Source organism: Erpetoichthys calabaricus, chromosome 9 (genome assembly GCF_900747795.2).
Source record: "Erpetoichthys calabaricus chromosome 9, fErpCal1.3, whole genome shotgun sequence".
Classification (NCBI taxonomy): domain Eukaryota; kingdom Metazoa; phylum Chordata; class Cladistia; order Polypteriformes; family Polypteridae; genus Erpetoichthys; species Erpetoichthys calabaricus.
This window is the reverse complement of record NC_041402.2, coordinates 111,076,776-111,092,839: the sequence shown is the minus strand read 5'-3', so window position 1 is coordinate 111,092,839 and position 16,064 is coordinate 111,076,776. Positions and strand designations below refer to the sequence as shown.

Here is a 16,064-nt window from a genome sequence, read left to right as displayed (position 1 = left end):
ATATATCTGAACCAATTTATATGTTTATATATATATATATATATATATATATATATATATATATATATATATATATATATATATATATATATACACAGTATATATATATTGAGGTGTGAGTCCCTGTCTTGCACCCCAAAACACGAGGTTGAGTCTCAGTACTTTAGCAAAACCAGCTTGATTCTGCTTAAAATAGGAATAGCACGGATATTTATTGCAGCAGGATCTACCACTCTCCTATACACTGACACAGCAATCAGGCAGGGTCGTGACCAGGTTACTGGCCAAGTAGTACTGTTCGCTGCATTTACAATATTCTTTGCATCCCCCATCGACAGCAGGTGCTCATAGTGCGACCGCAATCTTTTAGGATTTGTTTTCACGGCAAGCTGCTACAGAGCTAGCAGCCTGCAGTTGCCCTGGTGACCGATATGCTGTCTTCCACAGACGCAAGGATCGTGCTTTCAGAATGCTCTTCGGCGTGCCATCCTGTTGGGTGGACCTGCAAAAGATATACACACACATACCTTATTTAAAGGAAAAGTGTCTGTGTTTGCTACGTCTCTGTTATCACTCTAACTAGAGCAGGCCATCCCTCAAAACTAAATATCAGAGGATGATTCTCAAGGGGATTGAATACTTTTGTGTGACACTCTATATTTGTGAAAGGACTTTGTGGTAATTATTTTTAACAGTATTTTCTATTAATTTTGAGTGATCATGGGGCTGAAATTTGGTATGCATTTAGCTGGCTTTTTATTCATTCCTAGCTATTGTAAGAAGACGCTATATAGTGCCTGACCCGACACAGATTGGCGTGGAGGCACAGGTAAAATAAAACAAACTATTTATTTTTCTTCAGCTGGAGGGTACATCTTCCCTGTAATCACTCCAGCCACAACACAGTACAGTACACCAAGCACTCTTCTTCTCCTCTCTTCCACCACCACTCCTCCTCAGCAAGCTTTGTCCACCTCTACCCGACTCTGGCCGCTGAGTGGTGGTTGCTGGCTCCCTTTTATTGGGTACCCAGAAGTGCTCCAGGTGATTGATTGGCAGCATCCGGCTGCACTTCCGGGTAAGGCGAAACCAGTGGCCCAAAAGAACCCCACAGAGCTACACAGAACTCCAACCCCCATGAAACCCTGGGGGAGTCCGAGGCACTGCTGCAACCCAGGGAGGCTGCCATATAGCATCCAGGGGGAGATACTGGGGTTCCCACCCTTGTCCCCCTGGCAGATGTGGTGAAGGGGGGTCCCAGCCAGGTATGGACCCCGGCCATCCGTCACATTACATATATGCTTTCAGTCAGCTACTGTATTTATTCACACAGCTTTTGCAAACCAGTTTCTTATTCTATTTTAATGACAATGTGAAATATTCTACAGTGTGCAACTTTACAAATCAATCCATTATTTGAAAAAATAAATATTCCACATTTTGGACCTGCATGGGCTGAAAATGTTAAATTCAACTCCAGTTTAACAAAGGAATCTGTCTTGACACAAAACTGTGAAAATGAATGTGGCCGAACATAATTTAACCACATTAAACATCAAAGTAAATCCTGTTTATCAGATATTGGAGTGTATATATTTTGTCAATTTCACCCAGGTACCTGCATTGGGCTTGGCAAAACTCAGCTGCATCTTAACAAAGGCATCTGCTTTGTCACAAAACTGTGAAAGGTAAGGTGACCCAATATGATGTAATTCACCTGTGCTGGTCCAAAATGTGGAACATTTTTGCCTTTTCAAAGAATGGACCAGTTTATATTATGCTAATTAATATACTGTACATGTTGTAGATGTGCAAGCATTTTGGTGTAGTGGTTAAAACTTTGCACTTCACACCTTGAATTTGTGGGTTCAAGTCCTGATACTGACACTTTGTGACCATGAGTGCGGTGCGGTGCAGGGAAAAACAAATGTAATATGTAGTATCTAAATGTGGTACTGTATGTTAGATAAAGGTGTCAACTGTAAATGTAAAATATTTTGCCTTTAGAATAAGTAACTAGTTTGCAAAAGCTGTGTTGAAAGGTTCAGTCACTGGTTGCAAGCAAATATGTAGCTGAGAGAGAATAAGAAGACGGCTTAATATGTACCTTGTGTTCATTTCAGACTCACAGTTATATACTATTAAACAATAGTAATTACCACCAAGTCCTTTCATAAAACTAGTGTGCAAAAAATAAAATATTGCACTGTTTTAACACAGATTCATCTCCTACCAATTTCTCTTCACTCCCCATGCCTCTACCGGCTCGAGTTCCTGTTTCTTGCCTCTCTCTTTTCTGCTGTAGATCAACCATTATAGTTCAAACGGAGAACCAATATAGTTCATACACAAAGCTGCAATATGATGCATATGCATAACCAGAATATTTGTATGCGAAGCCAGCATAGGACACACATAAAACCAATACAATTCAGACTTGTAATCGATCTGGTGCACACATAAATCCAATAGAGCTCAAGCACAAAACCAACCTATTACCCAAATGAAACCAGTATAAAATGTGAATGAAACCAATATAGTGCATACATAAATCCATTGCTAGAAAAGCACACCAGTAGTATATGAACTACTGCTTCTGCCTTGAAGTAAGGAGGACATGGTTCGCATCTTAGTTCCTCTGTGCATGGATTTTGCATGTTCTTCCCATGTGTTGGCTTCTCCAATAGTCCAAAAACATACAGGTTAGGTGGATTAGCAATGTTCAATTGGCTTTAGTGTGTGCACATGAGTGTGTTCACCCTTTGAAGTGCTTGCGCCCTGTCCAGGGATTGTTTCTGCTTTGTGCCCTATGCTCGCTTGAATAGGCTGTGCCCTCCAATAGCCCTGCTCAGGATTAAGCAGGCCTATAAAATGGAATGGTATTGAACTACTTAAATAGATTAGATTAAATTCGATAAACTTTATTAATCCCATAGGGAAATTCAGATGCATACAGCAGCAGAAACATAAAAACATACAGTGCATCCGGAAAGTATTCACAGCGCATCACTTTTTTCACATTTTGCTATGTTACAGCCTTATTCCAAAATGGATTAAATTCATTTTTTTCCTCAGAATTCTACACACAACACCCCATAATGACAATGTGAAAAAAGTTTACTTGAGGTTTTTGCAAATTTATTAAAAATAAAAAAACTGAGAAATCACATGTACATAAGTATTCACAGCCTTTGCTCAATACTTTTGTCGATGCACCTTTGGCAGCAATTACAGCCTGATGTCTTTTTGAATATGATGCCACAAGCTTGGCACACCTATCCTTGGCCAGTTTCGCCCAATCCTCTTTGCAGCACCTCTCAAACTCCATCAGGTTGGATGGGAAGCGTCAGTGCACAGCCATTTTAAGATCTCTCCAGAGATGTTCAATCGGATTCAAGTCTGGGCTCTGGCTGGGCCACTCAATGACATTCACAGAGTTGTCCTGAAGCCACTCCTTTGATATCTTGGCTGTATGCTTAGGGTCGTTGTCCTGCTGAAAGATGAACCGTCACCCCAGTCTGAGGTCAAGAGTGCTCTGGAGTAGGTTTTCATCCAGGATGTCTCTGTACATTGCTGCAGTCATCTTTCCTTTATCCTGACTAGTCTCCAGTTCCTGCCGCTGAAAAACATCCCCACAGCATGATGCTGCCACCACCATGCTTCACTGTAGGGATGGTGCCAGGTTTCCTCCAAACGTCACGCTTGGCATTCACACCAAAGAGTTCAATCTTTATCTCATGAGACCAGAGAATTTTCTTTCTCATGGTCCGAGAGTCCTTCAGGTGCCTTTTGGCAAACTCCAGGCGGGCTGCCATGTGCCTTTTACTAAGGAGTGGCTTCCGTCTGGCCACTCTGCCATACAGGTCTGATTGGTGGATTGCTGCAGAGATGGTTGGCCTTCAGGAAGGTTCTCCTCTCTCCACAGAGGACCTCTGGAGCTCTGACAGAGTGACCATCGGGTTCTTGGTCACCTCCCTGACTAAGGCCCTTCTCCCCTGAACGCTCAGTTTAGATGGCCGGCCAGCTCTAGGAAGAGTCCTGGTGGTTTTGAACTTCTTCCACTTATGGATGATGGAGGCCACTGTGCTCATTGGGACCTTCAAAGCAGCAGAAATTTTTCTGTAACCTTCCCCAGATTTGTGCCTCGAGACAATCCTGTCTCGGAGGTCTACAGACAATTCCTTTAACTTCATGCTTGGTTTGTGCTCTGACATGAACTGTCAACTGTGGAACCTTATATAGACAGGTGTGTGCCTTTCCAAATCATGTCCAATCAACTGAATTTACCACAGGTGGACTCCAATTAAGCTGCAGAAACATCTCAAGGATGATAAGGGGAAACAGGATGCACCTGAGCTCAATTTCGAGCTTCATGGCAAAGGCTGTGAATACTTATGTACATGTGCTTTCTCAATTTTTTTATTTTTAATAAATTTGCAAAAATCTCAAGTAAACATTTTTCACATTGTCATTATGGGGTGTTGTGTGTAGAATTCTGAGGAAAAAATGAATTTAATCAATTTTGGAATAAGGCTGTAACATAACAAAATATGGAAAAAGTGATGTGCTGTGAATACTTTCCGGATGCACTGTATATATACTCACAGGAGAAATAATACAGCCAATCAATCAATCAATAAACAAATACACATATAAATAAGTAAATGTATATAGGGCAAGTTTTTCAAAATTAACTTAACAAGTACATCAGGAGGAAGCACTGAATTGCCTAATAGCAGTGGGCAGAAAAGATCACCACAGGTGCTTCTTAGCATACTGTGGTGAGAGGAGCCTGGAGCTAAAAGTGCTCCAAGACAGTATCTCCTGGAGGGAATGGAAGGGAATTTTCATGTTGGCATTCAATTTTGCCACCATATTCTTTTTCACAACATTTTCCAGTATTATTTTCCTTTTAATTTTACTTAATATCCTTAAATATTAGCTTATATAATTCTGTCTCTACAGTTTTGTCCACATATGAATAATTATTATTTTTGTGGATAAGTTCTTTCTCCTTTAAAGTTTGCAAAGATTTACTAACTCTATCAGAGTTACTCATGATATATAGTTATAGAATAACCAAAACTGCACCCAGTCCTCCGAATGTGGTCTCCTAAGTACAAATATAAACTATGACGATAATGTCCCTTAATTTCTGTTCAAAAGTTTTATTATAGAAAATGTTATGAAACTTTTTCATTACTTCCATACATTTTCTGAAAGGATGAGTTTTATGTTAAAATTCATTCTTATTCTATTTGGAGTTTGGTAACCAACACAACCACCTGCAACTAGATTTGCGTAAACTATCAAATCCATATTACTAACCGAAGGTTATGGACGCAGGGCGCATCGAAGCGCACGCACACTGCCGCACTGCAACGAGCCCGCCCATAGCTAACGACACAGCCACACAAAACACGCCTACCAGTGTGATCGCCACTGCAACGAGCCCGCCCATAGCTAACAAGACAGCCACAGAAAACACACCCACTAGACAAATGAAGCGCACGAAACAGCTCCCAGGCAAAGGTGTCACGGCTCAAAAATGAAACAGCTCAACTAACGGAAATACAAATCCGAGCCCATAGCTAACGACACAGCCACGGAGAAAACAAAAACGAAACGATTCAGCGCATATGTGAATCACATTACAGTATTACAGTACGGAATCCCCAGACATCCAGACTACACAGCATATTTGAATCACATTACAGTATTACAGTACGGAATCCACAAAGGTCCAGACTACACAGCATATTTGAATCCATCCATCCATCCATTTTCCAACCCGCTGAATCCAAATACAGGGTCACGGGGGTCTGCTGGAGCCAATCCCAGCCAACACTGGGCACAAGGCAGGGAACCAATCCTGGGCAGGGTGCCAACCCACCACAGGACACACACACAAACACACCCATACACCAAGCACACACTAGGGCCAATTTAGAATCACCAATCCACCTAACCTGCATGTCTTTGGACTGTGGGAGGAAACCGGAGCGCCCGGAGGAAACCTACGCAAACACGGGGAGAACATGCAAACTCCACGCAGGGAGGACCCGGGAAGCGAACCCGGGTCTCCTAACTGCGAGGCAGCAGCGCTACCACTGCGCCACCGTGCCGCCATATTTGAATCACATTACAGTATTACAGTAATACATTATTAACAGTCCAGCCATAGAAAACACAGATACGACACCAGATGGAAAAAAAACAATAAACGAACACTCCGTATCACAAACAAACCGCTTTAGTTCAAACCAGAGTCAGTAGGTGGCATCCAAACAACATGGATAAAAACAAGGAACGAAGGAGCCCACACAAAGAAACCACTTTAGTTCAAATGGGATTATTGAATTAAATGGAAACTTTACCATGCCTACGACCTGTGAACTATACCTGAGGTAAAGCGTGCACGCCAGGTTGTACAGCCGCCCGGACGCGACCGGCCACACCACCGCATATACGACGACACAGCCATAAAAAAACAAAAACGAGACTGCATTAACAAAAACAATAACAGAAGTGCGTTGAAATGAACTGTCCCAGGACGCACCCACCCTCCATGATATTTCATCACGCACCGGCTTCCCCCCTGGGAATGGCCCATACTGCTTTCGCGTGTGTTGACAAATATTGCATCGGATTGGAACAGTGCACCCTGAGCCAAATCACCACCGCAAATGTGCCCAAATGTACGTGTTATATCTGGATGACGCAGTATATCAACCACAGAGCTAATAATGAGAAACGTAGCTGAAGTCATAAACAATCACCCATTAGCAAAGTCTATGAAAATGCTACATGAGGTTGAAAAAGAAGCCAATACAAAAGCAGAGGCGGACGGTGTGGCACCAACTACAATTGCCTTAGTGCTAATAAAAGACAAAGAACAGGATCCAAGACGATACAATGTTCCCATCGTTAATGAAGTGGCAATTGTGTTTCAAAGTGATGACGGTGAGCCGCCGTTTCACCGCGATAGTGTCATGCATTTACGTCCTGATGGAAACAGGGCGCCTACAACAAGCTCCTGAAACACCCCAACCACATGAGTCACATCTCCAAAAAGAAACCGCTTTAGTACAAATATGTTTATTTAATTAAATGACATTTCCCAGGACGCACCCACCCTCCATGAGGTGATTGCCATTCTTGGATTTGCGATTCTTTCGAGAATCGCGGGCTTGCTGGTAGTGACTACACTTTAAAATGCAGAACAGGGATCTAAACAGCACCATTATGATTTAATGGGTTATGCAAATATACACTTGTGTGTTTTTTTGTAATATTTTTATATTTTATATCTGGATTTCGGGTGCATGCATATACATATTTTTTTTAATAATGACCCCACCATAAAGACAAGAACGAAGCTGTTCACTAAAGACATAATGCACCTAATATCACTTTGCCAGAAAACTCACTACATTCAAATAGAAGGCATGCCAATGGTATCACCATTATCAGGACTTCTGGCAGAACTGGTAATGCATCGATTCGAAAACGTGGTTCTTTCTCAACTCACACCCAAAATTTAGATACACTACGTAGACGACACATTTGTCATATTAAAAAGCGACCAGCTGAATGATTTCTATAACCACATCAACAAAATTCCCTGCAATCCAATTCACCATGGAAAAAGAAACAACCCAATATAAATTTCCTGGACATCTCCATCGAAAGAAGTAACGACTCCACAAGTGTCTACCGTAAGGAATGCTATTCAGACAAGATATTACACTTCGCCAGCAATCACCCAGCATCTCATAAACGGAGCTATATTAAGACTTTATTCAGAAGAATTCACACCCATTGTAATTGGAATGAGACAAAAACAAACAAAAGACGCTATCTTTTCCATCTTTTCACTTCAAATGGCTACCCAAAGACATTCATTAAACAATGTCTACACAGGAGACGCCACAGAACCCAGCAAACAGTCGACTCCAATCTGAACCCCATCCCACCTGGCACACACTTCCTTATCATCACGGAGTGTCAGAAGGTGCTGCACATATCCTGTCCAAATCAGGCATCAGAATAGCACACAAACCTCCAAACAATCTGCGCACTGTCCTTTTTAATGCCAAAAACAAGAAATCAGCAGCAGAGACATGAAACACAGTTTATAGCATTTCATGCAGTTCTTGCCCAGCAGTATACATAGGACAAATGTCAAAAAGAATCGCAACACATATACAGGAGCATCAAAATGCCGTCAGAAGGAAGGACTCACGATCACTGATTTTTACGTACACAAATTCAACCGGACACACACACGGGACAATGTACAAGTAAGATTTAAGGCCAGTACTAAAAGTGCCAGAGAGCTGGCTGAATCTTGCCTATCAAACGAAAACGTCATTAACAGACATTTGGACATAAACCCAGCATATGCAAACTTAAGAAGAACATCCTCATAATAAATAAAACTTAACGACCAACACCCTCCTAACCCCACCTCATTACCAAGCACACACTCATCTACCCCCACACCACCCTACCTAATTTTGCTATATATTGCCTTTGATTCTTGTATATCTAATCATTATCCTCTGATGACGGCTCCTGGCAGGAGCTGAAAGCTCAGGAATAAAAAATTCTTTATGATACGTGATTCATTCTCTCTCTTTGTGGATCTCCAATTACAAATATGCAAACCATATGACAAACCTTCGCTTCCATACATATTTTTTTGTATAGTATACTGTACATTTTTGCATGTACTGTGAATATGAGATTCTAAGTGAACTGCATAAGTATGCAACAGCACTAGACAAATCACATCAACCACTGATGAGTCACCTAGGTATGAGCTGGCTTGACATCACCAATGGAAGGGATGCCTATTAAAAAACTCTGCAAAGTCACATTCTATCTTTGTGTGCCTTAAAACTAGTAATCATTTTAAGGATAGCAAGCTACTAAAAGAGTATCAGCCAGAATCCAACGGGTCAGTGCTGGTAGGCACTGTGCAGCATTGGTTTGATGTCAGAAGCAGGACATGGAGAGGATCTATGTTCTAACTCAGTAAAGTGCCGAGTGCCTCACTGTCCCAAAATGGACTGCCCTCTTATTTACAAGGCCAGTATGATTCTAACCTTTTCCTTAGAGGAATGAAAGGAATAAAGTGGACTCTAGTCAGTTATTCTAAACCTCACTATTAAAATGGAAACATGGTCCCAGTACTGGTTTGGGACTGGGGATGTCATTAGAAAAATACTTCAGTTGAAACTAAAATTCAGAAAATGTAACAGTACTATATTTTTAACAGTATCAGTAAAATTGAATGAAAATCCAAACCCAACCCGACATGAGAAAAACTTCAGGAAAAACTACATGTGAAATGCAAATAGCATAAACAGAAATAGCATAAACGGTTAATAAATGTGGGAAACCAAATAAAGATCAAGTGAACAACAAAATGTGCACTGAAATATAAGCATTAGTTTAGGAAAAATACTGAGATGGTCAAGTAAATAAAGAATGTACCAGAAGAAAGGTTGATGTAATATACAAAATGTACTGAAGGATGACTAAGAGATGACTAAGAAATCAGCTGATGTCCTATAAACTAGAATGGACAGTTGTTATATGCACAGAAATTTAAAGGGTGGTGTCTCATCTCAAAAGGTATAAGAAGAACCAGAATATAATATAATATACTTTTATCTTATATAAATTATTTGGGTGTAAACCAATGAACCAACCAGAGTAAAATGTATGCATTGATTGAGACTGTATGTAAATTCAACAGTTTATAAAATGAACCTCTATCCTTCCCTCTACCATTCTGACCATGCTGTAACAGACTGCTTTTGAAGAATGCTCCCTTCAAGGCATTTTGCCGAGGAGTCATTAAAAGATACAATGAACACCTTTTTTCCAGCCTGATTACTGAATTGTCCTGTTAGAGGATATTTCTTTCTTTAAAAAGATGTTAAATTCTGACCACTCCTATAAAAGGGGGCCAACCGCCAGTATTCAATGGCCAGTGTCGGGATGAAGAAGGACAAAGCCTGTGTGGAGGACTGGAGGAGGAAGGACTGTGCTGTCATTCTTGACATTATTTGTATACTGTGAAGAGGCATAAAGGTGTGTGTTGTGTGTTCAACCTGTGCCCTGCCTGTCTTTCTTGAGTTGGGACGGCTTTATGCGCACCGGGCTTCACATTGTCTACCTCAGGGGTCTCCAACCTTTTTTTCCCTGAGAGCTACTTTTACAAAATGAAAATGGCCGAGGGCTACTCATGTTTTCTAATGTTTATTCTCATAGCTTATTTCAATCCAAACAAACTGAATAAGCTTGTTTTGCCTGAATGTTTACAAAATGCTGGTGTCCACAACTCACATTTTGCATTCAAACATCAAAAAAAATATTTGGTTCACCTGCAAGTGCATTTTGTATGTCTGTATGCATTTTCTAGTGTATCTCACACTGTTGAATTAAAACATGAATGCTGTCAAAACAAAACAATGCAATTACAAATATACAGTGTGACAAATAGAGACACTGTCGACCCCTTGAACCCTCAGACCAGACATCAGATAAAAGTCCAATAATAATAATATTTATTATTATAAATAAGTGCACACTACTACACACCACTCCAATAAACAAGAATCACTACAATAATAAACAATCCTCCACTCCCAGACACTTAGCCACCCTGCCTCCCAACTCAGCTCAGCCTCTGGGATTTCCCATCGTCCTTTTATAGTCCTTGACCCGGAAGTGTTTCGCCTTCTCTGTCCACGTGACATGTGACACTTCCGGTCAGATAAAAATCCTTTTTCTTCACCCTGGAAGCACGTCATTCCTTGTGTCGCTGTGATTAAGACGCACTTCCGGGTTATGGTGCAAATAACAATCCCTGGGCCTCCCTGCAGCGACTCCTGGCGGCCCCTGTGGTATCCGGCAGGGCAGTGAATTAAAACTCCACTGTCCATAATTCCCTGCTGGCATTCGGGGTACCTCCATGCTGCAAGGAGGGCTCCATCTGGCGGCCTGGGGGTATTGGCCGGGATAAATAGCCGGCCATATCTCACAACAGATATTACTTATTCATTTGTCATTTTGTGACATGTCACTGTTTCATTTCACAAGAGTATTCACATGTCCACTTAGGTTCACTCTTATGGAGTCATTTAAATGTTCATCTGTCAGTCTTGTTCTGAACTTTGATTTCTTGACATTCATGTCAGAAAAGGCAGACTCACGGAGGTATGTAGACCCAAACAAAGCAGACATTTTCAGAGCTGCCTGGTGAAGATTCTTATAGTTATCTGGCTCTACTAAGCTCCAGAAATTCTGAGGATGCTGTTGAGACTTTAACTGCACATTATTTCGAAAGTTTACTAATACATAATACCAGTAACGGCGGATTGCACGATAATGTGCAGTGAATACACTTAACTTAACCGTTTTCATTCTCTTTCTTTTTAAGTTAAGCATTCATTTGCTCAGAGGTTGATGTGCTTGCTGCTTCCTGAGCAGCTCTTCTTACGTCAGTTTTGTGTTGCAATTACTTAGTATGTTTTTTTTAGTTTTTCACTTAAGCTGGCACTTAATTCTTCAATCTGCCTCAAGAATGATTTAGCCATACGCATGTGCCGCATGGATGAGTTGATTCTACAATAAAATAAAATAAAAATAAAAAGAGTAATAAAAATCATCACCCCGAAAGCGGACAGTAGAGGTCACATAGTATATGTGTATCAAATTTCAGGTTAATATGTCAAACAGTTTGCAAGCTACAGATGATTCAAAATCCTGTACAGACAAACAGACAGTCACGGTAGAGTATTATATAAAAAGATATAAAATCAAATGTCTGTCTGTCTGTATGTCTGTCCGCTTTTCACAAGAGAACTATTTAACGGATTTAGATCTGGTGTTTTTCTATAATTTGCTTAAAAATTCCAGCTGATTCTGCGACTTTTCTTATTTCGCTATTTATCATAGTTCACTTGCGGTACCGATTTATTTGCGCGAATCCAAGAAAAAGGCAGTGGGCCAAGGGGAGGGGTCTTCCTCACTCACTCGCCAGCTTCGGGGCATGTACCTTAACTCCATTTAGCAAGCGAACAAGAGAACAATTGAATTCAAGTTTGTTTAATATTTAAAATAAAGTGTTACTTAGGTCTTGATGAGTTTGAGTCCGGATATTCTCTTAAATGTATGCCACATTGAATTTAAGTGTATGCCACATTGAAAAGATAGATTGCAATTCAGATTGTGAATCGTGATTTTTTGGAAAGATCGCCCACCCCAAATTTGACTAATCAAGTTTTCAAATTTATGTAGGATTCATTAACCCTTTGGCGAGCTACTTGGAAAGAGGTTGCAAGCTACCTGTAGCTCGTGATCGACGTGTAGGAGACCCCTGGTCTACCTCATAGAATACAACAACAATTTAACAATTAATGGTACAATTAACAGTACAGTAATACATCAATTCAGAACAATAAAAACTACAGTACAGTATAAAATATTGTGCAATGGCTAACAACATACAGCTTGGAGTAGTACAAAATTAGGTAGAACAGGCCAGTAAAATAAAGTGACCACTGTTGTTAAATGAGGAATTGTGATCACTGTAGTAGTATATAAGTAAAAAAGTGACAATTCCAAGATTCAGTAACAATAAGGAAATCAACTAATACTAATTAACTAATCTGATCTGAATCCCTTTCCAAACTTTAAGTCACTACTTTAAATAAATACAAATGTTTGAATTGTTGCAACACATGTTTGCGTCAGTCTCTTTAAAGTAAACATAAGTTAACCTTTGAAATTTAAAAGTATGTCCCTGCTTTATTCCAATAAAAAAGGGAAAAACAAAAAAGCACAAATGCTATTTCCATTTTTTTCACAGAAATATAAGTTTGCATCTTTGAGTAAAACAAGAAAAAAACACTTGAACTGAAGTAACTTACCCTGTAGAGACAAAATTCCACTCTGAGTGAACTGAATCTGCTCTGTGAATGCTAAGGCCCAAGTGTGCTGCTGGGATTCCATTAGCTGTGTTTAGTACGTGGGTTGTAAGAATACTCCCTGATGCTAATGCCATTCTCATTACCTACAGTATAGCAGAAATAAACAAATGTACTCTTTACTGTATTATATATAGTGCCTTTGAAAGATGATTTATGAGTTTTAAGGATAACAAAAAGCACCACAATAGTAAGATCAGAAAAGCTGTAGCAATTTAAACAAATTAAAAAGTCTCCACTCCTAACCTGCTAGCCTTCAAGATGTGGAAGAAAAATTGTCTACATGGAGAAATACCATTGTGTATGGAAAGAAAATATTAATATATTTAACATTGGAGTTTTGAGGCACTGAAACACAGCATCACCTCTATTTTATTATAACTGTTGAATTAAGCAGATTTAGAAAAAAATATCTATCATTAGTACATAAAAATAATAGTCAGTTTATCCATTGTAAAGAAAGAGAGCATGATATATGGCAGTTAAACACTACCAAAATTTTAATTCAGCAATCAACCTAACTATAGAAGATAAATAGAGGACACCCACAGGAAACCCATACAAACAAAGACAGAACTCCACTCAATGTGCAGTAGTACTCTTGTCAACGTACTAGATTCTGCAAATGTTTCTGAATGAAGTATCTCAAATTATATTTTTAGATTTCTTATCAAACATTACCTCATACTTTTGAAGTCCAAAGGTTAAAAGTCACATTGTGATTATTCATATTCTGCACATATTATCTATATGCTACACCGATCCCTCTCCCACTTGGACAGAAACAGTGGTGCTATAAGAATTATGTTTCTGGGCTTCTCTAGCGCCTTCAACACCATCCAACCTCTGCTCCTTAGGGACAAAGATGGGAGCAGATTCATACTTGGTAGCATGGATTGTGGACTGTCTTATTAAAGACAGACCTCAGTATGTGCATCTCGGGAACTGCAGGTCTGACATTGTGGTCAGCAACACAGGAGCACCGCAGGGGACTGTACTTTCTCCGGTCCTGTTCAACCTATATACATCGGACTTCCAATACAACTCGGAGTCCTGCCACGTGCAAAAGGTCACTGACGACACTGCTATCGTGGGCTGAATCAGGAGTGGGCAGGAGGAGGAGTACAGTAACCTAATCAAGGACTTTGTTAAATGGTGCGACTCAAACCACCTACAACTGAACACCAGCAAAACCAAGGAGCTGGTGGTGGATTTTAGGAGGCCCAGGCCTCTCATGGACTCCGTGATCATCAGAGGTGACTGTGTACAGAGGGTGCGGACCTAGAAGGCTGGCGTCCTTCAACATCTGCAATAAGATGCTGCAGATGTTCTACCAGACAGTTGTGGCGAGCGCCCTCTTCTACACGGTGGTGTGCTGGGGAGGCAGCATAAAGAAAAGAGATGCCTCATGCCTGGACAAACTGGTGAGGAAGGCAGGCTCTATTGTAGGCATAGAGCTGGACAATTTGACATCTGTGGCAGAGCGACGGGCACTGAGCAGGCTCCTGTCAATCATGGAGAATCCACTGCATCCACTAAACGGTGTCATCTCCAGACAGAAGAGCAGCTTCAGCGACAAACTGCTGTCACTGTCCTGTTCCACTGACAGACTGAGGAGATCATTCCTCCCCCACACTATGCGACTCTTCAATTCCACCCGGGGGGGGGGGGGGGGTAAACGTTAACATTATACAAAGATATTGTCTGTCTGTTACCTGCATTGTTATCAATGTAATTTAATATTGTTCTTTATCAGTATGCTGCTGCTGCTGGAGTATGTGAATTTCCCCTTGGGATTAATAAAGTATCTATCTATCTATCTATCTATCTATCTATCTATCTATCTATCTATCTATCTATCTATCTGTCTGTCTGTCTGTCTGTCTGTCTGTCTGTCTGTCTGTCTGTCTGTCTGTCTGTCTGTCTGTCTGTCCGTCATACTTGACAGTCATATTTAATTGTTGCATTCCTTGTCGATACATATATTTATGGAAATACAGCCAAATCAATAATGTTTTTAGTGGTAATTCGTTAATGTGCTTGATACACTAATATATCTTCTCACATTGATAAAACAGTGAAATTATTTTTGTGTATTAAATTGGCTTTATACCTTAGAATACTTAGAATCCAAATAAAATGATGAGATTCTCGATATAGACATCAGTCTCTCTTTTCATTCATGCACCGACTATCTAAAGTACTCAAATTCATGGTAAAAGGGACCTTGTACAAATCCCAACAGCATTGTGCAGAGGGGATATCAGCCTGGCAGAAGTCTGTTGCACTGATTTCTTTTTTGAATGAGCTTTAGAATTGGAATAACAATAATAACCATTTAAACAATATAACAGCTTTACATAAATACAGAAATAATTCTTCTGCTAACTAGTTCATTTTTTAAGACTCAAACTGGTCAATAAGTACAAAAAAAGATTACAGATTAGTAACATGCTCAGCTTTCAGTTGATTCACTGATATAACACTTTTTTATTAAAAGTTATACATATGTTATCAAGAGAAATGAAAATCAAAACAAAATAATTCAGGTGTACCTTAGATATGAGCAGTTAATTTCCTTTGATCTGATGTTGATGGGAGATACTCTTTCAAAATGTCAGTAAGTCAGTGTATCCTTTGCTAATAAGTAAAAAGGCATATTACTATGCATAATAAGTAATCTGACCTTCAGTAAACTCATGGATCCTTGAAATAAATTCTTTTAAAACTTTGTGTTGCAATTCATTGTTTATCAAGTGACCTTGCAACATGCAGTGGACTGATAAAGATAATGACCTTCCAAAAATGCAAAAAAACAATTCAAGTAACATACTCTTCGTTTATGCACATGAACATGATAATCCTTCAAGAAACAGGGAATAATAAGACATCTATTACTTTTTTAAAGGAAAGGCAAATGTTTGTTATGTTTTTGAGTTACATATGTGTTTTGATGGTGGCACAGTGATTAGAGCTTGTGTTTCATTTCTCCAGAGCAGAGTTCACATTCACACTGTTGTAAAACCTGGGTCACAAAAAAAAAATAAAAATAGATCTGAT

General features: G+C 39.9%; 1 protein-coding gene across 1 annotated transcript in view; it reads right to left on the bottom strand.

The window, feature by feature from the left end:
* Positions 1 to 15,706, bottom strand: part of urahb (urate (5-hydroxyiso-) hydrolase b) — a 66,782-nt gene extending 51,076 nt beyond the window's left edge. The window contains exons 1-2 of the mRNA XM_028792656.2: positions 15,560 to 15,706; positions 12,948 to 13,090 (exon numbers count right to left, since the gene is read on the bottom strand). Coding sequence (XP_028648489.1) covers positions 12,948 to 13,087 — 140 coding nt within the window. The 5' untranslated portion in view covers positions 13,088 to 13,090; positions 15,560 to 15,706. The remainder of the gene's footprint in view (positions 1 to 12,947; positions 13,091 to 15,559) is intronic.
* Positions 15,707 to 16,064: the final 358 nt, after the last annotated feature.